A 25,373-nucleotide genomic window follows, 5' to 3' on the forward strand; every position below is an offset into this window, starting at 1 on the left:
GAGAGGAAATGAATGAATGAATACCCAGAAAATCTCACAGAGGCAGACAGAGACACTGAGACACTCAGATAGCTGTGGATCCTCTAGAGTAATTTGAAGCTCTTGGCTCTAGGTTTATTGCCCCCTTCCTTTGTTCTGTTTCACAGGATGCTGTCTTCCTGGGACAGGGCCAGAGCCCTATTCATACACATGGGAGGGGTAGGTGGTGTGCCCGTCGTACTCATCGGTGGTGAGGCAGCGCAGCATGAAGTGGCCCAGGTCATGTTTGGAGATGACTCTCGAGGGCCCTCGTCCATCCAGGGTCACTGTGTAGGCCCCAGTCAACGGGTGGTCTCCTGTGAGGTAAAGACAAAGGGGCCAGGTAAAGCAGATGACCTTTCCTCTCCCCCAACTTGTGATCACACCAATGACATCCCAGGGTGTCTACAGAGTGCCTAGACCAGATGGTAGAAGATGGTATAAGCGCTGGGCTTCCCTGGTTGTCCAGTGGTTCAGAATCTGCTTGTCAATGCAGGGAACTCTGGTTCAATCCCTGGTCTGGGAAGATCCCACACGTCTCAGAACAACTAAGCCCATGGGCACAACTACGGAGCCTGAAAGCCTAGAGCCCATGCTCCACAAGAGAAGCCACTGCAAAGAGAAGCGCAAGCATCAAAGAGTACCTCCCCCCTGCTGCAACTAGAGAAAGCCAGGTCACAGAAAGGAAGACCCAGAGCAGCCCAATAAATAAACTGAAGAAAGAAAAAAAAAAGAGGAAAGAAACATACACTGTCACCCATGTGGCATTCCTGCCAAAATTATTTAATCTGAGCCTGTAAGACAGAAATTTCTGTAATGACAGAAATCTAGAATGTGGAATATTTTAAAAGATATCTGGGACAACAAGATCCTACTATTTAGCACAGGGAACTACATACATATGGGATAAACCATAATAAAAATAATATTAAAAAGAATGGATTCAAGAGGGAGGGGACATATGTACACCTATGGCTAATTCATGTTGATGTATGGCAGAAATCAAACCAATATTGTAAAGCAATTATCTTTCAATTAAAAATAAATTTAAAAATAAAAGAATGGATATATATGTAAAAAGAAAAGACACCTTGCCTGTTATGTTTCATGTTAAAAAATAATTTAAAAAAAATGATATGGAGGATTGTTCCAGACTGAAGGTGACATGGCAACTAGACGAAACACATGATCCTGGATTGGATCCTGAGGGGAGGGGAGGGTTGGAAGATACTTTTTGGCAGTTGGGTATATCTGAGTACGGAGTGGATACTAAATGATGTGATAGAGTGAATGTCAATTCCCTTAGTGCAATAACCGTACTGGGGTTTGTTTCCAAATCCTTCTTCTTGGAAGATGCCTACGAAGAGGTTTTAGGAGTAGAGTGTGCCAATGTAGACCCACACATTTAAAAAATATATGTATATACACTACATACATATTCACATGATCACACATGTACATTGTGTGCCAAGTCGTTTAAGTCGTGTCCAATCCTTTGCAGCCCCATGGATTGTAGCCCACCAGACTCCTCTGTCCATGGGATTCTCCAGGCAAGAATGCTGGAGTGGATTGCCATACCCTCTTTCAGGGGAATCTTCCCAACCCAAGGATCAAACTCATGTCTCTTTACATCTGTCTGCATTGGCAGGTGGATTCTTTACAACTGGTACCACCTGGGAAGCCCCTACACATGTATTCACATAAACACACATACACATTAGCTGCACGCATAAATGATAAACAGATAGATGGGGAAGAGAAACAAGCCAAAATGTTAACAAGTGCACCCAGATGAAGGGTTTATGGGTAATTCTTAAACCTTGAATTTCTTTAACTTTTCTGGAGGTTTCAAAGTTTTCATATTCACACAAAAAAAGAACTAACCACCCCCCGCCGGCAACAACTTCATGTTAAATAATTTTTAGGCTTAATCTCTCCGAATATTCACTTTAAACCTGGGAGGTCAAGAAGTAATATGAGCCCTGTTTCGAGATGAAGAAACTGAGGCTCAGAGGTCACAGGCCTGAAGTCCGCACAGCGCTAGGGCTGGAGCTCTCCTTGGCTTCTCCACCATGCAGCCTCACCACTGATTCACACCTCAGGATTCTCATCCAACAGGGTCCCTGAACTGAACCTCAACACCGAAGCTTACCTGAACCTCTGGAGGGTGGTATACAAGCCTCCTCCTCCTCCAGGCAGAAGGCACAGGACACAGAACTGCTCATCCAGCAGGCAGGCAAACAGGAAGAAGATAACAGTTCCCGACTCAGGCCTGGGCACTGCTGTTCCCTTATCCCAGAATGTCCTCCCTTCCCCCAGACACTCATCTGGTTCCCTCCCTCAGGGCATGAAGCCATGTCCTTAGAAAGCCTCTAAGCAGCACCCCATTATTCTATTCACTGCACTATTAATTCAGTGAAGAACTGTATGTTTCTTCATTCAGCATAGCACCACTCAACAGTAATATGGATCATCTGTCTTTCATCTGGGCTTGCCTGGTGGCTCAGATGGTAGAGAATCTGCTAGTGATGCAGGAGACCTGAGTTCAATCCCAGGGTTGAGATCCCCTGGAGAAGGGAGGGGCTATCCACTCCAGTATTCTTGCCTGGAGAATTCCATGGACAGAGGAGCCTGGTGGGCTACACTGCATAGGGTTCCAAAGAGTTGGACGTGACTGAGTGACTAACACTTGCTCTTTCACATCTTTCTTTTGTCTCCCCCGCTAGAAATGTAAGCCTCATGAGATCTGAGACTATGTCAGTGATACTTGTTTTATTTTTTTGGCCTCATCACGCAGGTTGTGGGATCTTAGTTCCCCAACCAGGGATCAAACTCTGGGCCCTGGATCAAACTCCAGTGAAACCCTGGAGTCCTAACCACTGGACTCCCTGGGAATTCCCATTGGTACTTGTAATGGTGGCCAGGTGCACACCTCCTGTGCAAGAGACATTTGTAAGTGAATGAATCTCTCCCTCTGACTTTGGGTCTCTCAATGTGAATTCCAGACCAGGGAGGGGTAAAGAGGGTGTGGTTCCCCCCACAGCACCACCTGGAAGCAAGGCATCTCCCCTGGTATTAGTTCATTCGACAAATATTTACTGAGCACTTATTACAAACCAAAGGCTTCTCCAATGGCTCAGCGGAAAACAATCCTCCTGCAATGCCAGAAACACAGGAGATGCGGGTTCGACCTCTGGGTTGGAAAGATCCCCTGGAGGAGAGCATGGCAACCCACTCCAGTATTCTTGACTGGAGAATCTCATGGACAGAGGAGACTGGCGGGCTACAGTCCATGGGGTCGCAAGAGTCAGACAGACTGAGCCAAGAGTAGGACAGGACTGAGCAATTGAGCCAAGCCCTTTCTAGGCACTAGGAACACAGCAGTAATCAAAACAAGACAAAATCCGTGCCTTCAAACAAAGCTTCCTACTTCACAATTCTAGTGAGGGAGACACACACTAAATAAGATTAAAAGACAAGGGAATTCCCTGGTGGTCCAGGGTAACCACTTAGCATTTCCACTGCAGAGGGCAGGGGTTTGATCTCTGGCAGAGGCTCAAACAGTAAAGAATCTGCCTGCAATGCAGGAGACCTGGTTTCGATCCCTGGATTGGGAAGATCCCCCCTGGAGAAGGGAATGGCAACCCACTCCAGCATTCCTGCCTGGAGAATTCTATGGACAGGGGAGCCTGGCAGGCTACAGTCCATGGGGTTGCAAAGAGTCAGACATGACTGAGCATTAACACTTTCTTTCACTTTCAGAGTAACTAAGATCCCACAAGATGTGCGGCATGGCCAAATACATACATGGGTTTTAAAAACAAAGAACCAATGTGAAGCATAAGTCCCCATCCCTTGAATGTGGGGCAGCCTCAGTATAACTTCCTTCTAATAAAAAGAGTACAGTGGAAGAAGTCCCGAGAGACTGCAATTTCAACAAACCTAGACAGCATATTAAAAAGCAGAGACATCACTTTGTCAGCAAAGCTGTATAGTCAAAGCTATGGTTTTACCAGTAGTCATGTACAGATGTGAGAGTTGGACCATAAAGAACGCTGAGCACCAAAGAACTGATTGATGCTTTTGAACTCTGGTGTTGGAGAAGACTCTTGAGAGTCTCTTGGACTGCAAGGAGATCAAACCAGTCAATCCTAAAGGAAATCAGCTCTGAATATTCACTGGAAGGACTGATGCTGAAGCTGAAGCACCAATACTTTGGCCACCTGATGTGAAGAGCTGACTCATGGAAAAGACCCTGATGCTGGGAAAGATTGAAGGCAGGAGGAGAAGGGGGCAACAGAGGATGAGATGGTTGGATGACATCACATGAGCTTGAGCAAATGAGTTTGAAGGACAGGGAAGCCTGGTGTGCTGCAGTCTGTGGGGTCACAAAGAGTCAGACACGACTGAGTGACTGAAAAACAGGAAAGGCCCAGCGAATGTCCCCAGAGGACTGGAGGGGGCAGGCTGGTGATGACCCTGCAGTTGGCTCTCTGTCCACTCACCTATATGTGGTGGCATCACGGCCACGTACTTCAGGCCCGACTGCTGCAGTACCTTGTGCATCCGGATATGGTCATCAGTCACATCCTGCAGTCTTGGGGGCACCTTGGAAGGGTCCCACAGTAGGAAGGCTGGGGGGACACAGGGCAGGATCAGACAAGACTCGAGGACAGCCTGGCCAGGCCCATAGCCTGCAGGTCTCCTGCCAGAACATCTCCCTGCAGGGACTCATTACTGCCCTTCAGTTGTTCCAGGCTTCTCCCCACCTGCTCCTGTCTGCTGTTACCTCCTGCCTAGACCATGGCAGAGCCTCCTCCCTGTTCTCCTGACCCTACCTTTGTACATCTGGGACCCTACCCTGACCCCATCTCACTCAGGGGGAGAGCAAAGGCCCCATCAGGGATCCGGGGCCCCACTTGATCTGATAGCATCAGCGCCCTGGCCTCACCGCCCAACACTCTCCCCTTCACTCGCTCTGTTGCAGCCACGCCCCTGTCTCATAGTCCTTTCCTCTACTCACTCCCCCTTCATATCATCTCCCTTCCCTGGGAGACAACAGGTGTGATGGAACAGCGGTGAGGTGTGTGGCTCGTGGAGACAGACAGCCTGGTTCCACACCCCAGCTCTGCCAGCTACAGGCTGTGTGATTTCGGGTAAGGCGATGGCCTCTCTGTGCCTCCACTCCCTTAGCTGTAGACGGGAGGCGGTAAGAACAGCTACAATTCACTGGGCACCTACGATGTGCCGCCACGAATGGAAGTACTATCAAAGGAATTTTGAGAGGATTCAGTGGCATTCATCTGTAAGGGGCTCAGATGGTGCCAAGCACACAGTAAGTGCTCAATAAACACTGCTAGCATTAACTGCTCCTGTCACACACCGTGCAGCCTTCTTTTCAGATTATTCAGGAAGGGCATCTCTTTGTAAATCGGGAGCTCTTTGAGAGTAAAGACCTGGCCCATGTACCCAAGGCTCTGTCACTTCCTCTTCCATTCTCTCCCTGACCCTTTCTTAGGCTGGGTCAGACACCTCCTTTGAACCCCCAGAGTCCTCTAGCCTTCCCCCATCCCAGCTCTGATCCCTTTCCCCATGCTCCCCGCAGGTCCTGGCCTTGACCCCTCTGCTTGTGCCCCACCCCCTGGCCCTGAAGACTCCAGCCTGTCACGGTTTGATGATCAAACTGTTAGCACTTCCCTTCTATTCATGAGACCCATGAGTGCAGGACCCAGCAAGGTTCAGATGCAGAATCGGTGCTCAATAAATGCACAGTAACTTGGAGTAGCTCCAATGCCACCTTGTAGAAACCCCTGGGCTGCCTATCCAGTACCCAGCCCCCATTTTTCAGCCCCAACTCTACGACCCTGCCACCCACCCGAGGTGCAGGCCACGACCTTGTCCACGCCATGGGCCTTCATGGCTGCCACAATGTTCTGGGCACCCTCGGACATCACTGTGGTAGGACCTTAGAGGAGACAGAGAGTGGCTGTCACTGGTGGGCGGCGGCGGTGGCAGGGGTGGCAGGGGAGGGGCTGGGGGCGGGGGCGGTGCTGGGGGCCGAGGTGCAGGGGTGGGCCGCGGGCAGAGGGGGGGCTCTGTACTGAGGTCATTGCGGGTGCCCAGCAGCACGACGACAGCGTCCTGCCCAGCCACGGTCTTGTCCACATCGGCCGGCTGCCGGACGTCACCCACCACCACGTGGGCCGGCTGGGGCCCCTCTGAGGGCAGCCTGGAGGGGTCCCGCACCAGCACCGTCACCTCATAGCCTGCAAAGAAGGGCAGAGAGGCAGGTCAGTCGGCTTGCAGGCTGACACTCCTAGGCTCCAGAGGCTCAGTCCTGGAGGGTGCCATGAACCCCCAAATCCATCCCCCAGATCCCCTGTTCTGAGACCACGGTCTTCAAATGTTTTTGCTGATATACTCACAGTTGATATACATACAGTTGATTGTTAAAGTAGGGTGATACCTCCCTGCCAGTTCATAAATAATCTGCCCCGATGCCTTTCTCTGCCTGTCACCCCCCTGACTTCTCCACTCCCTCCTCCCCCTAAAAACTAAAGGGTTAATGCTCATCATCACACGGGTCTATGTCCCCCGTCCATGGTCCTGGAGGAAGTGGAGGTACTGCCAAGTATGTTCATCATTGGGTTTGGTCCCCCAGGCCTTACTTCTGAAGGGCTGGGTCCTGTCTTTTGTGTATGTGCGTGCCAAGTTGTTAAGTCGTGTCCAACTCTTTGTGACCCCATGGACTGTAGCCCACCAGGCTCCTCTGTCCATGGGATTCTCCAGGCAACCCACAGGAGTGGGTTGCCATGCCCTCCTCCAGGGGATCTTCCCGACCTAGGGATCAAACCTGCATCTCTTACATCTCCTGCATTGGCAGGTAAGTTCTTTACAACTAGCGCCACCTGAGAAGCCCTGGGTCCTGTCTTAGCAGTCATTTATTTTTAATATTTCTTTGGCATGTCACCTCCAAAAGAATTGTGGATAACTCTGTGTCCCTTGGCCCCACCATCACACACACAAATACTCCTTTTTAAAGTTTATAACCAACAGGGACTTCCCTAGTGGCCCAGTGGCTAAGTCTGTGCTCCCACTGCAGGCACCTGGGTTCAGTTCCTGGTCGAGGAACTAGATCCCACGTGAGGCAACTAAGAGTTCACATGCCCCAACTAAGACGTGGTACAATCAAATATATATATATATATATATATATATATATATATATATTTTTAATCAAGTTTAGCAGAAACATATTTCTTTCTTTGTTTTAGACAATGGCAAAATATATTAATGTTATGCATATTGCAAAAAAAAAATCCCAGTAGTTGTAGTCTCTGTCATGGACTGAATGCTTTTGTCATGTGCTGAATTCATATATGCTGAAGCCCTAACTCCCAATGGGATGGTATTTGGAGATGCAGCCTCTGGGAGGTTTAAATGAGGTCATGAAGGTAGAGAGTAGGGTCTCCATAATGAGATTGCTGCTAAGTTGCTTCAGTCGTGTCCAACTCTGTGCAACCCCATAGACAGCAGCCCACCAGGCTCCCCCATCCCTGGGATTCTCCAGGCAAGAACACTGGAGTGAGTTGCCATTTCCTTCTCTAATGCATGAAAGTGAAAAAATAAAGTGAAGTTGCTCAGTTGTGTCTGACTCCTAGTGACCCCATGGACTGCAGCCTACCAGGCCTCTCCGTCCATGGGATTTTCCAGGCAAGAGTACTGGAATGGGTTGCCATTGCCTTCTCCGATAATGAGATTAGTGTCCTTCTAAGAAAAGGAAGGGGCTTCCCTGGCGGCTCAGTGGTAAAGAATCTGCCTGCAATGCAGGAGCCACAGGTTCGATCCCTGGGTCGGGAAGATCCCCTGGAGGAGGGCATGGCAACCGCCTCCAGTATTCTTACCTGGAGAAGCCCATGGACAGAGGAGCCTGGCAAGCTGCAGTCCATGGGGTCGCAAAGAGTCAGAGATGACTGAAGCAACTTAGCATGCTTGCACGAAAGAAGAGGAAGACCAAGGTGCTCTCTCTCTACAGTGTGAGGACACAGCATGAAGGCAGCCCTCTGCAAGCCAGGAAGCAGGCCCTCACTAGAAACCACACCAGTTGATACCTTGATCTTGACCTTCCCAGTCTCTGGAACTGTGAGAAATGAGTGTTGATTAAACCACTTGGTCTGTGGTATTTTTGTTATAGCAGCCTGAGCTGAGTAACACAGCCTCTAAACAGCATTCTTGTGAAAAATGAACCAGAGCTCCTTGAAGGAATGGCTGCTTGCTGGGCCAGGGCAGAGAGAGGACAAGATGAACCTGGAACATCTTGTACCACCAGCTATGTGAAGTTTAAAGAACGATGAAGTGAGGTCAAGAGGACACAGAAACCACTTGAAGGGGTTCTCAGGACAAATCAGGGGCAATCTGATTTGTCCCAAAGAATATGGATGGCAAAGAACGGAAGCACATCAAATATAAAAAAATATGTGAATTCATAATGATAACTAAGAAACGTCATTGGTACCTATCAGAGGATTAATCTATTGTTCTGAAAATGATACAGGAAAAGCAAAACAACAAAATTGTCCCAGTTTCCTTGATACCTGTCATCATATATTTAAAAAACAAATAATTAAAAATCTGTATACTCTGGGGCAACGATGATAATAGTGATACTTGGTGGCTTCCCTGATGGCTCAGTGGTAAAGAGTCCGCCTGCCAATGCAGGAGGCATGGGTTTGATCCTTGATTCGGGAAGATCCCACACGCTCTGAAGCAACCAAGCCCATGTGCCACAACTACTGAGCCTGTGCTCTAGAGCCAGGGAGCCACAGCTGCTGAGCCCCCGTGCCACAATGACTGAAGCCTGCGAGCTCTAGAGCCTGTGCTCTGCAACAAGAGAAGCCACCTCAAGGAGAAGCCCACTCACAGCAACTACAGAGTAATCCCCTCTTGCACAATGAGAGGGGGGAAAAAAAGTCGTTGGAGCAACGAAGATCCAGTGCAGTCAAAAATAAATAAAATTTAAAAATAAAGATACATAATATTTATAGAGCAGTCACTAGATGCCAGGTGCTAAGTACTTTACATTTATTAGCTTATCTAATTGTCAAAGCTCAACATTCAGAAAACAAAGATCACGGCATCTGGTCCTATCACCTCATGGGAAATAGATGGGGAAACAGTGGAAACAGTGTCAGACTTTATTTTTTTGGGCTCCAGAATCACTGCAGATGGTGACTGCAGCCATGAAATTAAAAGACGCTTACTCCTTGGAAGAAAAGCTATGACCAAACTAGATAGCATATTCAAAAGCAGAGAAATTACTTTGCCAACAAAAGTCCATCTAGTCAAGGCTATGGTTTTTCCAGTGGTCAGGTATGGATGTGAGAGTTGGACTGTGAAGAAGGCTGAGCGCCGAAGAATTGATGCTCTTGAACTGTGGTGTTGGAGAAGACTCATGAGAGTCCCTTGGACTGCAAGGAGATCCAACCAGTCCATTCTGAAGGAGATCAGCCCTGGGATTTCTTTGGAAGGAATGATGCTAAAGCTGAAACTCCAGTACTTTGGCCACGTCATGCGAAGAGTTGACTCATTGGAAAAGACTCTGATGCTTGGGGGGAAGGGGGCAAGAGGAGAAGGGGACGACAGAGGATGAGATGGCTGGATGGCATCACTGACTCTATGGACGTGAGTCTGAGTGAACTCCGGGAGTTGGTGATGGACAGGGAGGCCTGGCGTGCTGCAATTCATGGGGTCACAAAGAGTCGGACATGACTGAGTGACTGAACTGAACTGAATTGTCAAAGCAACTGGGATTTTGAGTTCTATCTGTCCCTACCACTAGCTAGCTGTGTGACACTGGGCAGGTCACTTAACCTGTCTGGCCTTAGAGCCTTCATTTGTAAAATGACACCAATAATAGTCTCTGCCTTACAGGGTTGATGTAGGTTTAAATAGTATTCCTAACAGTTTAAAGTGGTTGGTTGATTTTTGACACAGGTGCCAAGACAATTAATTCAATGGGAAAAGAAGAATCTTTTCAACAAATGGTGTGGGGACAACTGGATACCCATATGTAAAAGAATAAGGTTGGATCCCTACCTCACATCATATATGAAAATTAACTCAAAATTATCAAAGATCTAAATGTAGGAGCTAAAACTGCAGTCCATGGGGTCGAGAAGAGTCGGACACAATTGAGCGACTGGACTGAACTGAACTGAACTGCTGCTGCTGCTGCTAAGTCTCTTCAGTCATGTCCGACTCTGTGCGACCCCATAGACAGCAGCCCACCAGGCTTCCCTGTCCCTGGGATTCTCCAGGCTGAACACTATAAAAATCCTTGAAGGAAAGTGAAGTCGCTCAGTCATGTCGGACTCTTTGCGATCCCATGGACTGTAGCCCACCAGGCTCCTCCATCCATGGAATTTTCTAGGCAAGAGACTGGAGTGGGTTGCCATTTCATTTCCTAGAAGGAAACATAAGCATAAATCTTTTTGCCATTCGATTAGGCAGTGGTTTCCTAGCAGTGACACCAAAAGCACAAGCAACAAAAGGGAAAACAGATTCACTGGACATCATCAAAATGAAAAATAAAAATTGGTGAAAAAAGGAAAAATGAAATGAAAAAAAAAAAAGTTTCCAAGGACACTATCAAGAAAGTGAAAAGACAATGCACAGAATGGGAGAAAACTTTTGCAAATCATATATCTGATGAGAGACTTGTATTTAGAATATAAAGAACTCTTACAAATTGATAGTAAAAGATGAATATTAAAAACTGAGCAAAAGATCTGAATAGACATTTCACCAAAGAAGATAGACAAATGGCCAATAAACGTATGAAAAGATACTCAATATCATTAACCATCAGAGAAACACAAATCGAAACCTAGTGGGTATTTCATACCCACTAGGAGGATTATAATCAAAAAGACACAATGACTGTTGGCGTGCCTGCAGGGAAATTGGAACCTTCATACACTGCTGATGATGTTGAATGATGCAGCTGCTTTGGAAGACAATCTGGCAGTTCCTCAGGTTAAGCGTATTGTTACCCCTGTGATCAGTTGTGTCCAGCTTTTTGTGACTGTAGCTTGCCAGGCTCCTCTGTCCATGGGATTTTCCAAGTGAGAATACTGAAGTGGGTTGCCATTCCCTTTTCCAGGGGATCTTCCCAACCCAGGGACGGAACCCACATCCCCTGCGTGTCTCATGCACTGGCAGATGGATTCTTTACTACTACACCACCTGGGAAGCCATTGTTACCCCAACAACCCAGCAATTTGACTCCTAGGTACATGCCAAGAGAAATGAAAACATATGTTCACACAAAACCTGTACATGAATGTTTATAGAGGCATAACTCATCGTAGCCCCAAAGTGGAAACAACCCAAATTCCCATCAACTGAATGGATAAATAAAAGTGGTATAGAGGGAACTTCTCTAGTGGGCCAGTGGCTAAGACTCTGCGGTCCCAATGCAAGGGGCCTGGGTTCAATTCTGGTCAGGGAATTAGATCCCACATGGCTCAGCTAAGACCCAGCACAGCCAAAAAAAAAAAAAGTGGTATAGGGAATTCCTTGACAGTCCAGTGGTTAAGACTTCACACTTCTAGCGCAGGGGGTGCAGGTTTGATCCCTGGTCAGGGAACTAGGATCCCACACGCCACACGGCACAGCCAAAAAGTAAGAAAGAAAGAAAGAAAAGTGGTGTAGGTAAATAATGTAATGGTGCTGTGCTGTGCTTAGTCCCTCAGTCGTGTCCGACTCTTTGCAACCCCATGGTCCACCAGGATCTTTTGTCCATGGGGATTCTCCAGGCAAGAAAACTGGAGTGGGTTGCCATGCATGCCCTCCTCCAGAGGATCTTCCCAGGGATCGAACCCAGGTCTCCTGCATTGCAGGCAAATTCTTTACCGTCCGAGCCACCAGCAAAGCCCGTGAATACTGGTGTGGGTGGCCTATCCCTTCTCCAGGAGATCTTCCCAACCCAGGAATCAAACTGGGGTCTCCTGCATTGCAGGCAGATTCTTTACCATCTAAGCTACCAGGGAAGCCCAACGCAATGGTATTCAACAATAAAAAGAAATGACACATATGCTACAATATAGATGAACTTTGAAAAAGTTCTTTTTGCTAAGTGAAAGAAGCCAGTCATAAAGAGTCACATGATGTATGTCTCCATTTATAAGAAAGGTCCGGAACAGGCAAATCCATATGAACAAAAAGTAGATGAATGATTGCCTAGGGCTGGGGACGTGGTTGAGCAGGAAAATGGGGAGTGATTTCTAGGGGTTTCTTTTTGTAGTGATGAAATGTTCTAAATTGATTGTGATGATGTTTGCATGAGTCTGTGAATATGCTAAAACCTATTGAATTATATTCTTTAAATGGGTGAATGGGGTATGGTACGTGAATGAAGTTGCTATTGAAAAGATGCAAAATGAAATGAAAACAAATGAAAAGCTTAGAGGAGTGTCTGGCACAGAAAAGAGGGCTCTATGGGTGTTGGCTGTGACCAGGCCTTTTCATCATCTCACAACTGTATTTCCTGGCCTGGTCTAGTCCTCCCTGGGCTCCTGGCGTGTCTCAACCCCTCCAACCCACACTGCACATGGTAGCCAGATAGAGCTTTTCACAGTTATATCAAAGTGCCCTAGGACTGCCCTGGGAGTCCAGTAGCTAATACTCCATACTCCCAGGGCAAGGGGCCCAGGTTTGATCCCTGTTCAGGGAATTAGATCCCACATGCTGCACCTAAAGATCCTGCCTGTTGCAATTAAGACCCAGTGCAGCCAACAAAAATAATTAATTAAAAAAAAAAACACCCAAAAAACAAAGTGCCCTTGACTCAGATCTCTCCCTATCCACCCTCCACCCCAGTGCCTTAAGATAGTCATGTTCCTTATGATAGCCTTCAAGCCTCCCCTCTACACGCCCCCTCCATGTGGCCTCTCCTCTCCAGACTGCTGGAGCCAAAGCCCTCTTCACTCACTGAGCTTCTTTCATTTCCTCAAACACACCATGCTGTCCCCTGCCTCCTGGCCTTCACACATGCTCCTCTGCCTGGAGCACCCTTACCCTCTTTCTCCAGCCAATTGTGCTTCCTCTGTCATGGCCCTACTTATGCTGACCAACCAACGGCCTTGTGGGTGCAGGGGCTATGACATACTCAACACCATCTCCTGGATTTATTATTATTATATTTTAATGGCCCTGCCAGGTAACATGTGGGATCTTAGTTCCCCGACCAGGAATTGAACTTGTGCCCTTGGCAGTGGAAGTGTGGAGTCTTAACCAGTGGCTCATCAGGGAAGTCCCTCCCCTGACTTTTATATCAACACAAAAGCACATGCTATACTGTCCCAGGGACCTGAGTTCGGACTCCAGCTCCACCTCTCCTTTTTTTTTGACTGCACCGCATGGCCTATAGGATTTTAGTTCCCTGACCAGGGGGAACCTCAAGCCACTCGCAGTAGAAGCTCATAGTTTTAACCACTGGACTCCCAAGGCATTTCTCAGCTCCCTGTCTTACTGGCAGAGGAACCTCAGAAAACACCTTCCCTGATGGTCCTCGGTCTCTACTCTAAAGCGAAGATCGGGGCTCTCCTTGTGGCTCAGTGGTAAAGAATCCGATTGCTAATGCAGGAGACACAGGTTCGATCCCTGGTCTGGGAAGACCCCCACATGCCTCAGAGCAGCTAAGGCCTTGAGCCACAACTGTTGAGCCTGTGCTCTAGAGCCTGGGAGCCCCAACTACTGAGCCCAAGTGTCACAGCTACTGAAGCCAGAGAGCCCTAGAGCCTGTGCTCCACAACAAAAGAAGCCACCGCAATAAGAAGCACATGCCCTGAAACTAGAGAGTAGCCCCTGCTGGCCGCAACTAGAGAAAGCAGCGATGAAGACCCTGTGCAGCCAAAAATAAATAAATAATTAAAAAAATAAAAACTAAAATGAAGATGAGTCTCTAGCATGCCTATCCTGTGTGATCACCTTTCACATGGAATGCTGGCCTCAGACACATTGGGGAGCAACAGGGGCTTTCAGGGTGTCAATGTAGTCACTGGTTAACTACCACCATATTAGTAAAACGGACCCTGGTAAATTGTGGGCATTTTGGAGGAGAAACATTCTCACCAACATGAGAGCTCTGACACAGGCCCAGCACAAGAGTGCCCATCAGTGGGACATTATTGGTAATTGTACTGGTGCCAAGTCGCTTCAGTCGTATCCAACTCTTTGTGACCCTATGGACCGTAGTCTGCCAGACTCCTCTGTCCACGGATTCTCCAGGCAAGAATACTGAAGTGGGTTGCCGTGCCCTCCTGCAGTGGATCTTCCCAACCCAGGGATCAAGCTGGTGTCTCTTATGTTTCCTGCATTGGCAAGTGGGTTCTTTATCACTAGAGCCACCTGGGAAGCCTTATTGATGATTAGAGACATTTACTGAGAGCCTCCTAGAGAATTCTCTGGCGGTCCAGTGGTTAGGACTGCATGCTCTCACTGCTGAAGGCACAGGTTCAACCCCTGGTTGGGGAACTAAGATCCCACAAGCTGCAGGGACCAGCCAAAAAAAAAAAAAAAGCCTCGTATGTGCCAAGTGTTGTGCTAAGCTCTTTCCACTGATGAGTGACTTAAAAACAAATTTTTTTAAACACAACTCACATTTAAATTTAAATAGCCACAAGTGGCTAATGGCTACTATGTCAAACTATAGTTTTAGAATTCACAGATTTTGCCCTTTACAAAGAACACAAGTATTTGTAAGGTTATTTCCAAACTTAAAAAAAATTTTTTTCTTTCTTTCTTCCTTTTTTGTTTAAAACAAATCTCTTACTTTATCTTTTTTCCATTAAATTTTATTTTGAAATAAATTCAGACCTATAGGAAAGTTGCAAGACCTCGATTCTCATATTTGCTTTATCTTTCTCTCTGTGTGTATACACAGCACATACATGTAACATGTATAATTATATGTATATGTATAAAGTTTTTTCCTAACTATGTGAGAGTAAGTTGTAGAAATCATGCCCCTTTTAAGCTTTTTTGATCTCAGCCCTCCATTTGAAGTAGATTTCACTGTCTAACCCTGTATACACAAACTTATACATGTATAACTTAGACAATAGTTTCATAAAACCAGTATTTAACAATGATCCATTCCGACACTGATATGACCCATTAAATATATTTCAGAACTCTCTATGACCCGCAGTTTGAAAACGGCCCTCAGATTGCAACAACCTCACAAAGTAGGATGTATTATATGCCCATTTTGAGACTGGGGAAGGTAAGACAAGTTTAGGTAACTGGGCCAGGGTCACACAGCTATAATCTATATTCACTCAGCCAAGGAGTGTCTACTGAGCACCAGCTATATGCTGGACGGGCTGCCCAGGTGGCTCAGGGATAAAGAATCTGCCTGCTAATGCAGGAGATGCAGGTTCAGTCCATGGGTAGGGAAGATCCCCTGGAGAAGGAAATAGCAACCCACTCCAGTATTCTCGTCTGGGAAATCCCATGGACAGAGGAGCCTGGGGGACTACAGTCCATGGGGTTGCAAAGCGTCAGACACGACTGAGCGACTAAGCACAGCACACCACATGGGGACCAGAGTCTGTGCCTTCAGGACTCAGTCCTACAGAACCACTGAGGTCAATAAAAGCCTAGTTCATTCAAGCCCCTCCTTTTCCTGATGGGGACAGGGAGGCTCAGGCTCACTGTGGCTCTGAAGAGACCTGTTAGAGCCACTGTAAGAAGGCAAGGACTCCCCTAGCCCTCAGGTACAGCCCATACTTCCAGGTGCAGTCCCAGCTGTGACCAGCAGAGAGGCTAAGTGAAATTTTATAGAATCCAAGATTAAGAGAAAGGTAGTTATCTGGGAATGCAAAACTCACAGTGACTCAGCATCTCTCAACTTCTCCCTCTTACTTCCTCCCGAGAAACATTTATCAGCAAATTTGTTTCTCCTGTCCCCACAAGTCAACATTCTCACTAGGTCTTCCCTGGGGAGGCGGAGAGAAATGGGGCTAAAGGGGAACTTTGAGTCACAATCCTTTTCAGGGAAAGTTGGGCTAGGAGGCAACTGAGAGTGGGATCCTGGCGGCCTCCACCCTTTGGGGGCACCCAGATAGCCAATATCTTCAGAGTCACTCAGGCCAGCAAGGGTGGGGCCATATATCTGGACAGGCCAGACTATGCTGGGAGTTGGTGAAGTTGGGATGGTGGGGGCTGGGTCCTGCTGCATGATACTTATCCCCTTTCCTGCCCCATTTCCTGGGGGCAACTCTGAATTTTCAGCCCTCATTGACTTTGCTGAGACCTGTGTCCTCAAGTCTTCACCCTTGTCTCCATGATCTTCTTTCCATTAGGTACTCAGCAGCTTACCCCTCAGTTTTTCCATTTTAAAATCCTTGGTGCTAAAACCAAGTGCTGGCGGGCTCTCAGTGGTTAAGAGCAAGTGCCAGGTAACAAATTTCAGCATTGCCCCTTTCCAGTTATGTGACACTGGGCAAATCACTCAGGGAGACTCGGTTTTCTCTCATTTGTCAGGTAAGGTGATACTAGTTCCCACCTCACGTGAGTGCTATGAGGATTCAACACAAATGGCAAGAGGGCACTGCTGGGAAGATGCCTCAGGCCTGGCAGTGAAGCCCTTGCTGGCTGTGCAACCACCCACCACCATCACCGCCACCACTGCCACCAGCACACCAACTGTCTTTCATAAGAGCATTGGATCGCTACAGTCCCCCAGCCCCCCAGGGCCGTTTCGTTTCCCTTGGGACTCAGATAAAGTTGGACCTCATAGCGTCCCCCATTTCTGCCCCCGTGGCCACCAGCTTTGCTCTCTAGGTCCTCGCACACTAAGGCACGATGGCTCCAACCTCCCTGGGCCCAATCCCACGATGCCTAAAGTTCTAGCTGTGCACCCCGCGACATTCCCTGCCCGTCCCAGCTCATGCCTGCTTGCACCGCCTGCGCCAGCGTGGTGAGCCCGGTGTTGCCGGTGGCGCCGAAAAGGGCAATCTTCTTGACGACCATGCTGCGGGATCGTGGGGGCGCGAGGCCGTGGAGTCGCAGGACACGAGGGAACCGAATGGCTGCTGGTTCCCCCTCGCGTCCTTTCCTAGAGGGAGGGACGGGGCGGGGCCGCCTAGAGGGCCACCCTCAGCCCGCCTCCAGCCCCACAGTTCGGTTGAGGGGAGGGGCCAAAGGCCACGCCTCTAGCTAAGGACAGAGTGGGCGGAGCTGGAGCAGCTCCTGAGGCCCAGCACCGTCCCCTCCGCCCGCCACTTAACCTGGAAGGCGTGTCTGGCGGTGCGCGAAGGTGGACGCAGAGCACCGCCTCCGCACTCAAGCCGCCCGGGGTGGGGCGGGGCGAGCGCGGGCCCCGCCCACAGCTCTCTCCTCGTTCACGCTTCCTTTCGTGTCACGGCCGTGAGTCTGGTCTGGGACTCACATAACGCCCCACGGCCTCCCCAAGGCTACAAGGGAAGAAAGTGAGGCAGGACAGTGTGGATGCGTGAGGGAGACACTGTGTAGCTGCGTGTCTATGTGCCCGTGTTGACCCTGTGTGACTCTGCGAATAACCCCAAGGGAGAGCATGATTGTGGAAGACACTTGTGCCCTCTGTGTAAAACACCGTGTAAAACAGTGTGAGACTGTGTGACACCACGTGTGGAAGGCACTGATGCTCTTCCTCTGTGACCTTGTGGTGACACCGGTGGATAGTGTTACCGTTTGTGGTCCTATATGCATCCATGACGCTGGGGGATATGGTGTGAGTGTGGGACATGTGTGAGTTGTGATACACGGGAGTGTGTGACTCTTCGTGTGTGACTCTGTGACATCATTTGAGTGTGGCTGTGGGTGTTACTGTTGTTGTGATGTTATTTGTGACCTGTGACTGTGTAACGTGTGTGTGTGCAGGATGCATGACTCCCATGTGAGTGTGTAACAAGTTTGAGTGTGTAAAAGTGTGTGACGCTGTGTGACGGTGAAGCCGTGTGTGATATGTGAGTCGATGATAGTCTGTGATCCCATGGAAGTGTGCTACAGTGTGTAGCACAGGTGTGCTCGTATGACTCCACGTGAATGGTGGTGACACAATTTGAGTGTTTTACAGTGTGTGACGCTGTCGGGCACCGTTTCAGCGCGGGACCTCGTGCAAGCTTGTGACTGCGTGACACACTTTGAATATTTGACCCTGCGTGACCCCGTAGAAGGGGGCGAAGTGTGAGCGTGTGGATGTGGATAGTCCTTGTGACGCTGTATGAGACCCGCGTGTGTGTGGCAGTGCGTGAGTGTGTGTCCCCGTGGGAGTGTGCACTGTGTGTGACGCTGCCTCCGGCCCCTGCAGCTGTGTATCGCACGCCGTGGCCGGGTGTGTGGCCGCGCGTGGGCAGGCGCTGCAGGCTGCCGGGGTTGGCGGGGGACCCGCGGGCGGGAGAGGGTCCCGGGGGCGCGCCGAGCGCGGCGGCCGCGCGATCGGGAGGAGGCGCGCCGGCGGTAGCGGCGCATGCGGATCTGGCCGAGCGGCGGAGCCGGTGGGGCCGAGCCGAGCCGAGCCGGCTGGGCCGGGCCGGGCCGAGGACACCGACAGGGAGGGCGGTCGGCCACGGCGAGCAGCGGGGACAGCGGCACCGGCGGCCGCGGGGCCAGGTGAGCGGCGTGGGGGCCAATAGCCCCTCCCTCCAGCATCTTCCCACCTGCTTGAGCATCCCTCCCCCGCGCCCCGTGGGCATGGCCTGAGCCCCGAGGGTCTCCCCGGCTAGGGGAGGCAGAGGGTCGGGGGCAGAATGACTCCCCAGTCCCTCACCCCAGTCCAACCTCGGCGCCATACGTGGGTCTTCCACCCAAGCCTTGTCCTTCCCAGGCCTCCCTCCTTGAGAACGGTGACTAGACTGTAGGGAGAGAGAGGCGCGGCCTTGGAAGGGTTAAAGCATCGGCTGTCAGCTCCTATCCCCAGCCTCGCCCGACCAACCTTTCCAGGGGCCCTCAGGACACCCCTTTTCACCTCCCCCACCGCCTTCTCCCTTCCTTCCCCGTTGAATCATGTAATAGACAGGGCTGTTCCACCGCCAGCCTGACCGAGAGCTCACCAAGTGCTAAGTGCCTTTCCATCTCCAAGTATCCTCCATTGAGGAAACAGTTGTGTTCACCGTTTAACAGGAAGGGACACTGAGGCACGGAGAAGCCAAGTTAAAGGTAATCGGGTTTAAAGATACAGCAAGAATAAAGCAGGACTTGAACTCATTTTTGTCTGACTTCAGCACAGGCACTTTGATTTGCTAAGATATGTGACTGGAGGATGAATAGTAACAGCAAGGCCCGTGTATTGAGGGCTTTACTGTGTACTAGATACCACGTTCCCCACATCATTAATTCTCTCATCTTCAAACACCCCTAGGAAATGGGTACTATTATTATTGTTACCATTTTACAGATGAACAAACTGAGCCCTAGAAAAGGTGACTTGGCCAAGGTCACACAAATGCCCACTTAAAGATTTCCGTGGAAGAAGGGAAAGATAATAATGGATTTTTGAGTGTCTATGGAAAGGGACAGTCTCTACTACATTGACCAAGACCAGACCCTGCCTTCCTAAAATCTGTTTTGTTGGCTACTGTCTGAATATTTTGAGAATGGGGACATTGAGCTCCTCCCAGCTCCCTCTTTTCTTAGTCTTAGAATCAGGGCTGGGGTTCTAGAGAATGGAGGAGATGTATCTAATATCTCCCACACCCTTAAATTTCATATTTACAATCTGGCAGTGTTCTAGAACATCACTCTAGAGTCAGACAATATGTCAGTCAGCTAGTGCCACAATAATGCTACATAAGAAAACCACCCCCAGACTCAGTGTCATAAAACACTAGGCATTTATTTAGCCTTGAGTTAATCTGAGGTCAGTGACTTGGGCTCATCTGAACTTATTTACCAGTTAGGATGGGTAGGGGGATGTTGACTGTTGGTTGCTGAGGCTGGCCTTGGCTGTGATGAGGGCCTTGGACTTGGACTAGCCCTACAATATTTTTCTCATGGCCACAGTCAAACACAAGCAAAAACATGCAAGATCTCCTGAGTCCTGGGCTCAGACCTCACTAGCACTTCTACCTTATTCTGTTGGTCAAAGCAAGTCATGTGGCCAAGCCCAGAGTCAGGGGGTAGGGCTTTCCCCCACTCAACCCCACTCTTTTATTCCTCCCATCCCCAGAGTGGGAGAACACTGAGGAGCTTTATGGCAGAGGACGTGGCTATACGGATGAAGAATTGAGACCGTTAATGCAGTTGTTCAATCACAGTGACTAAATTTCTATCCTGGTTACTGTGTGACTTTGGGCAAGTGAATTAACCCCTCTGTGCCTCAGCTTCCTCCTCTGTAAAACAGGCCTAGTAATACCTTTCTTTAGATTGTTAAATTTGTGGGAATTAAGTAAGATATAATGCATAAAAAGTACTGAGCACAGTGCAAGTGCTCAATAAATGTTAATTATTATTGGTACTGCTTTATAGAGTTCTATTGATAACAATGCTATAATTCTAACAATAACAGGGACAGGCTTTTAGTGGGGAGGCCACGTGGCATGCAGGATCTTATAGGTTCAATCTCTTGTTCCCCAACTAGAAATTGAACCTATGACCCCTGCAGTGGAAGTGCCAAGTCTTAACCACTGAACCACCATGGAGTCCTAACAGTGACAATTTGCTAAGCCCTTACCCTCTGCTAGGTATTAAGGTGGGTGTTTGACCACAGCCATATGATGTGATTAGGGTGAAAATTATTGTCATTATTAGCATGTCCCTCCCTTCTAAAGACAGAGAAACTGAAGGTGAGAGAGGGGACAGAACTCACAGTCAGTCCCTGTTAGAGGTGGGATCTCTAGACTTTACTGGTGGTCCAGTGGCTGAGACTCCACGCTCCCTATGCAGGGGGCTTGGGTTCAATCCCTGGTCAGGGAAAGAGACAGAGCCCATGTGCCACAAGTAAATATCTTGCTTGCCACAATGAAGATTGAAGATCCTGCATGCTGCAACTAAGACCTGGCTCAGCCAAATAAATAAATTTTTAAAAAAGAAGTGGGACTTCTGAACTCAGCCCCTATCCCTAACCTGCCTCTCCTCATCCCCAGGCCTCATCTCCCCCAATGGCGCAGGTACCAGGGGAAGTGGACAACATGGAGGGGCTACCAGCCCCCAATAATAACAACCTTTCAGCCCGCTGGGACAGTCCCGATCGGGGCTGGGAGCGGGAGCAACCAGCCGCCTCCACTGCAGCAGCCTCACTCTTTGAGTGCTCCCGGATCAAGGCCTTGGCAGGTACCTGGAAGATGGCTGGGGTTGGGGTTGGAAGAGAAGGAAGGGAAGGCACTGCTGGGGTGGTGTCTGTATACCTTGATGACCTGGAGGATGGGAAGAGGGTTACAGACACTTGGAACTTGAGTCTTTAGACCAGCACTCTCTAATAGAACTTTCCATGATAATGGAAAATTGTTCTCTATCAGTATTGTTGTTTAGTTGCTAAGCATGTCCAACTCCTTTGTGACCCCATGGATTGTTAGCCCACCAGGCTCCTCTGTCCGTGGGATTCTTCAGGCAAAAATGCTAAAGTGGGTTGCCATTTCCTTCTCCAGGGGGTCTTCCTGACCCAGGGATTGGACCCGGGTCTCCTACATTGGCAGGCGGATTCTTACCACTGAGCCACCTGGGAAATCTCTCATAGAACCTTAGAAATGTACAATCCCAGAAACGTGGGACTTTCTAAGTGTGCTTCCTTAGAATCCCCAAATGCTGACATCTAGCATTTTAGGACCATGGAATGTCATACTCAGAGATTCTTTGAATCAAAGACCTTTAGAAATGGAGACTCTTGTAAACAGAACTTTGTAATCACCAATCTTAAACATTTTAATTGTTGGGTCTTAGAATCTTAAAGCCTCAGAAATCTAGACTCTAATATACATAGGTCCTTAGGACTTTATAATCCTAAAGCTTTAGGATTTCAGATTAGAAATGTGGATGCTGAGCAGAATGACCACACCTTCATGTTTTTTTGCACTGAAACCCTCAGTCTTGGGACAACTAGAATGGTTGGTCACACTACTTTGATGTTTTAGGACAATATAAGCAAAGACCAGAGAACTGTATAAAATCTTAGGACCTTAGACCTTTGGAACTTTAAGTTCTTGATCCTTTGGACTTTGTATTCATGAAGTTTTAGAATCTCAGAAGTGTTTAATCATCAATACTAAAGTTTTATGAGCAAAGACCCTTCTCAGACACACAATTCCATAATCGTAAGCCTTTAAAACATTAGACCCTTAGCACGTTGACCCTTGGAATGTTAATATCTCAGAAATGTGGCATGTTATACACATAAAATATATATTGTCAGAGTCGTGAAATCTTAAAATCCCAAAGTCAGTATCAGTTCCCTCAGAATCTCAGAATGTTAGTAACTCAGTATTTGACAATCGTGGGATCTTCAATACTGAGATTCTTGGAACTTTATAAGATGTTGAGCATCTCGTTAAACTCATGGGCCTCTGGGGAAGCAGGTGACATACACAAGTGAGTGGCCTGGGGGCTGTGGTCAACTGGGTGCTCTGGTCAGCTGGTCACCAGCTCTAAACCCAAGGAAATGTGGGCCCAGAGCTGCTAGCTCTGATGTGTATCTGCCGTTTCCCAATTAAAAAAAGAAACTGTAAATAAGTGCACACAGTCTGAACCAGATTCAACCCGTGGATTGCTGGCTTCCTCTGGTTTCGACACCTAGAAGGGTATAAACATATACTCATGAAAACTTAAAACTGTATTTTATTTTTTCATTTTTTTTGGTTGTACCACACAGCATGTGGGATCTTAGGTCTCTGACCAGGGATCGAACCCACACCCCCCATATTGGAAGTGCAGAGTCTTAACCACAGGACTACCAGGGACGTCCCAAAAATGTATTTTTACACTCTTAGATTTAAAACCTTGGGAATGTATCCACTTAGAATTCTAGAATTTATTATTTCATTCACAAAATATTTAGGCAGTGCCTGTGCTGTGCTCCTGTGCTCTGTGCTTGGACAATAGGAGGGACATAGTGGTGACTGAGGCAGCCCAGGTCCTGCTTCTCCAGGGCTCCCAGTCCAGTGGGAAAGTTAGATCCAGTCCAGTGGGAAAGTTAAATCTAGCCTGGCTGTGATGAACCACAGGGATCAGAGCCGAGATGGGGGAGGCACGGGCAGAGGCCAGATGGGGAAGCTCAGAGCTGTAGGAGCCCAGATGAGGGGCCTGATTCAGGAGAGAGGATCAGAGTGCTTCATGGAGGAGAAGATGGCTAAGCTGAGCTCCAGAGGATGAACAGGAGTGAATGCTGGGGAAGAGACTGGAAGAATATTCCAGAGGGAGGGAACAGCATAGGGAAGACCTCCAGAAGTTGAGAGTGGCTGGAGTGAGGTGGTGAGTAAATGATGATGGGAGAGGAGGCAGTGGCAGCCAGATCCTGAGGGGCCTTGTTGGCCATTCTGAAGAGTCTGAGGGCACCTGGGACTATGGGGAGATTTTATGCAGAGGTGGGATGTGGCAATGTGAGGATCAAGGACTCTACAACTTTAAGAACCACTGATTCGAGAACACCAGCCCCAGACACTTCAGATAGCATCTAGTCCAGAGAAATGTAGGGACCCCCTTTAAGGAAAAAAGCTTTCTCATACACTTCCTGTGTCTACTTAAATTATTACCACTGTGGTTTTCTGTTGTCTTTTTTCTTTTCCATTATGGTTTATTACAGGATATTGAATATAGCTCCTTGTGCTATCCAGTAGGGCCTGTTTTTTATCCATTCTATATATTTATAATGGTTTGCATCTGCTAATCCCAACTCCCAATTTCCACCCCCACATTCTCTGTTTCTGTTTCATTTGTGTCATATTTTAGATTCCACATATAACTATTCTCATTGAACTATGGTTTTCTTAAATGTACAAAAGCACACAGCTCTGTTTATATCTCTTATGCTTGTTCTGCAACTAAAACACATAAGTTGGATTGAGACTCAAACCACAAAACCAGTAACTTCAGCTTAACAATGACATCAAGATGCTGCTCTCCTACTGTGCAAAATATCATTATGACATAGACAGCTACCGTGCATTTTCTTTTGCATCCCTTTGCCCACTTCTCTCATGGTTTTCTTTATTCAAACTAAAGCTAAATCTTTGAGCAGAGTCCTCTGTAAATGTTTTTGCATGAATTTATTTAAAAAACTGTCTGGATCCTGTGCTTACAGAATTTGTGGTTCGTTGGTCTCATGTGTCTGTATGAGGTCCCATTCTTTGTCTCTCTTAAAAAAAAATTTATGTATTTATTTGTCTGCTTCGGGTCTTAGTTGCAGGATGCAGGGTCTTTTAGTTGTGGCATTTGAACTCCTAGTTGCAACGTGTGGGATCTAGTTCCCTGACCAGGGATCGAACTGGGGCCCCCTGCATTGGGAGCTCAGAGTCTTAGCCACAGGATTGCCAGGGAAGGCCCAGAGGTCCCTATTCTCTTGATCTACTCTTTTATTCTCTTGTATTCCCAAATCTCACATCAATGCCTTCTCTCTTACAGGCGATCATTCTGATTGTTTTAATGCAAATCTTTTTCTCTGCATGTGGATAATTGCAACATGCATTGCTAATTCCTGTGCATGCATCCATATTTTTAAACTCTTTATTAAAATATCACATGCACAGAGAAAGGCAAATATATTGTATGGGCAGCACTTCCACAATGAGTACCCCCTTATAACTAGATTGGGACACAGACTCTGACAGCCCCAGAGAAGCCCCCCTCAGGCTGCCTCTATATCATCCTAGGTGTAAACACTGTCTTAGCTTCTAACAGTGTACATTCAGTTTGCTGGCACTTGAACTGAATACAAATAGGACCATGTAGTGGGTACCCTTCTGTGTTTGGTTTGATTCACTCAGCACTCGGCTCATGAGATTCATCCATGTCTACCTGTACTTGTAGGCTCTTCCTTTTCATTGCTGTATAGTATTCCACAATGTGATTATGGCATAGCTTAGGATCCGTTCATCTGTTGATGAGCATTTGAGTTGCTTCTACTTTGGGACTATCACAAACCAGAAGATTATAAACTAGTAGCTAGTGGTATCACAAGCTATTACAGGTTATTGCTGCTCTAAACTGTGTAGGATACAGGCACCCATTTCTGACAGCTTATACCCACCCAGGAGTGAAATTGTTGTGTCATTTGGTATGTGTATATCTAAACTTTAGAAGAAGCTTCTGGTTTGGATCATTTCACATTCGCACCAGCAGTGTATGAAAGATTCAGTTGCTGTACAGCCAACCCTTGGTGTGCT

The 25,373-nt window shown here is 48.0% G+C and overlaps 2 protein-coding genes across 7 annotated transcripts in view; one reads left to right on the plus strand and one right to left on the minus strand.

The window, feature by feature from the left end:
- Positions 1 to 69: 69 nt before the first annotated feature.
- On the minus strand, positions 70 to 17,142 carry BLVRB (biliverdin reductase B). Of its 2 annotated transcripts, XM_086352584.1 has the most exons (6): positions 16,977 to 17,142; positions 6,120 to 6,284; positions 5,894 to 5,983; positions 4,524 to 4,652; positions 2,171 to 2,235; positions 70 to 335 (listed from the first exon to the last, which is right to left on the minus strand). In XM_086352584.1, the coding sequence occupies exons 1-6, from the start codon at positions 17,053 to 17,055 to the stop codon at positions 321 to 323; spliced, it is 543 nt and encodes a 180-aa protein (XP_086208710.1). In that variant the 5' UTR covers positions 17,056 to 17,142; the 3' UTR covers positions 70 to 320. The 2 variants fall into 2 exon arrangements, with proteins under 2 accessions (XP_086208710.1, XP_086208708.1); XM_086352582.1 differs by lacking the exon at positions 2,171 to 2,235.
- Positions 17,143 to 18,143: 1,001 nt separating this feature from the next.
- Positions 18,144 to 25,373, plus strand: part of SPTBN4 (spectrin beta, non-erythrocytic 4) — an 80,920-nt gene continuing 73,690 nt past the window's right edge. For 2 of the 5 annotated variants that reach the window (XM_086352575.1, XM_086352573.1), the window contains exons 1-2: positions 18,144 to 18,675; positions 21,147 to 21,333. In XM_086352575.1, the coding sequence (XP_086208701.1) occupies positions 18,262 to 18,675; positions 21,147 to 21,333 (601 nt within the window). In that variant the 5' untranslated portion in view covers positions 18,144 to 18,261. The remainder of the gene's footprint in view (positions 18,676 to 21,146; positions 21,334 to 25,373) is intronic. The other 3 variants (XM_086352570.1, XM_086352571.1, XM_086352572.1) reach the window with 2 other exon arrangements.

The sequence above is a fragment of the Bos grunniens genome, chromosome 18 (assembly GCF_055505025.1).
Source record: "Bos grunniens cultivar Pamir isolate PY7600 chromosome 18, Bosgru_T2T1.0, whole genome shotgun sequence".
Taxonomy (NCBI): Eukaryota; Metazoa; Chordata; class Mammalia; order Artiodactyla; family Bovidae; genus Bos; species Bos grunniens.

Bases quoted from the DNA above. Each gene is read 5' to 3' on its own strand.
- BLVRB (XM_086352582.1), bottom strand. From the start codon at position 17,055: ATGGTCGTCAAGAAGATTGCCCTTTTCGGCGCCACCGGCAACACCGGG. The intron at 6,285-16,976 runs GCATGAGCTGGG...CCTTCTTTGCAG, and splicing joins GGCGCAGGCGGTGCAAGCAG to GCTATGAGGTGACGGTGCTG. The intron at 5,984-6,119 runs GTACAGAGCCCC...GTCTCCTCTAAG, and splicing joins GGGCACCCGCAATGACCTCA to GTCCTACCACAGTGATGTCC.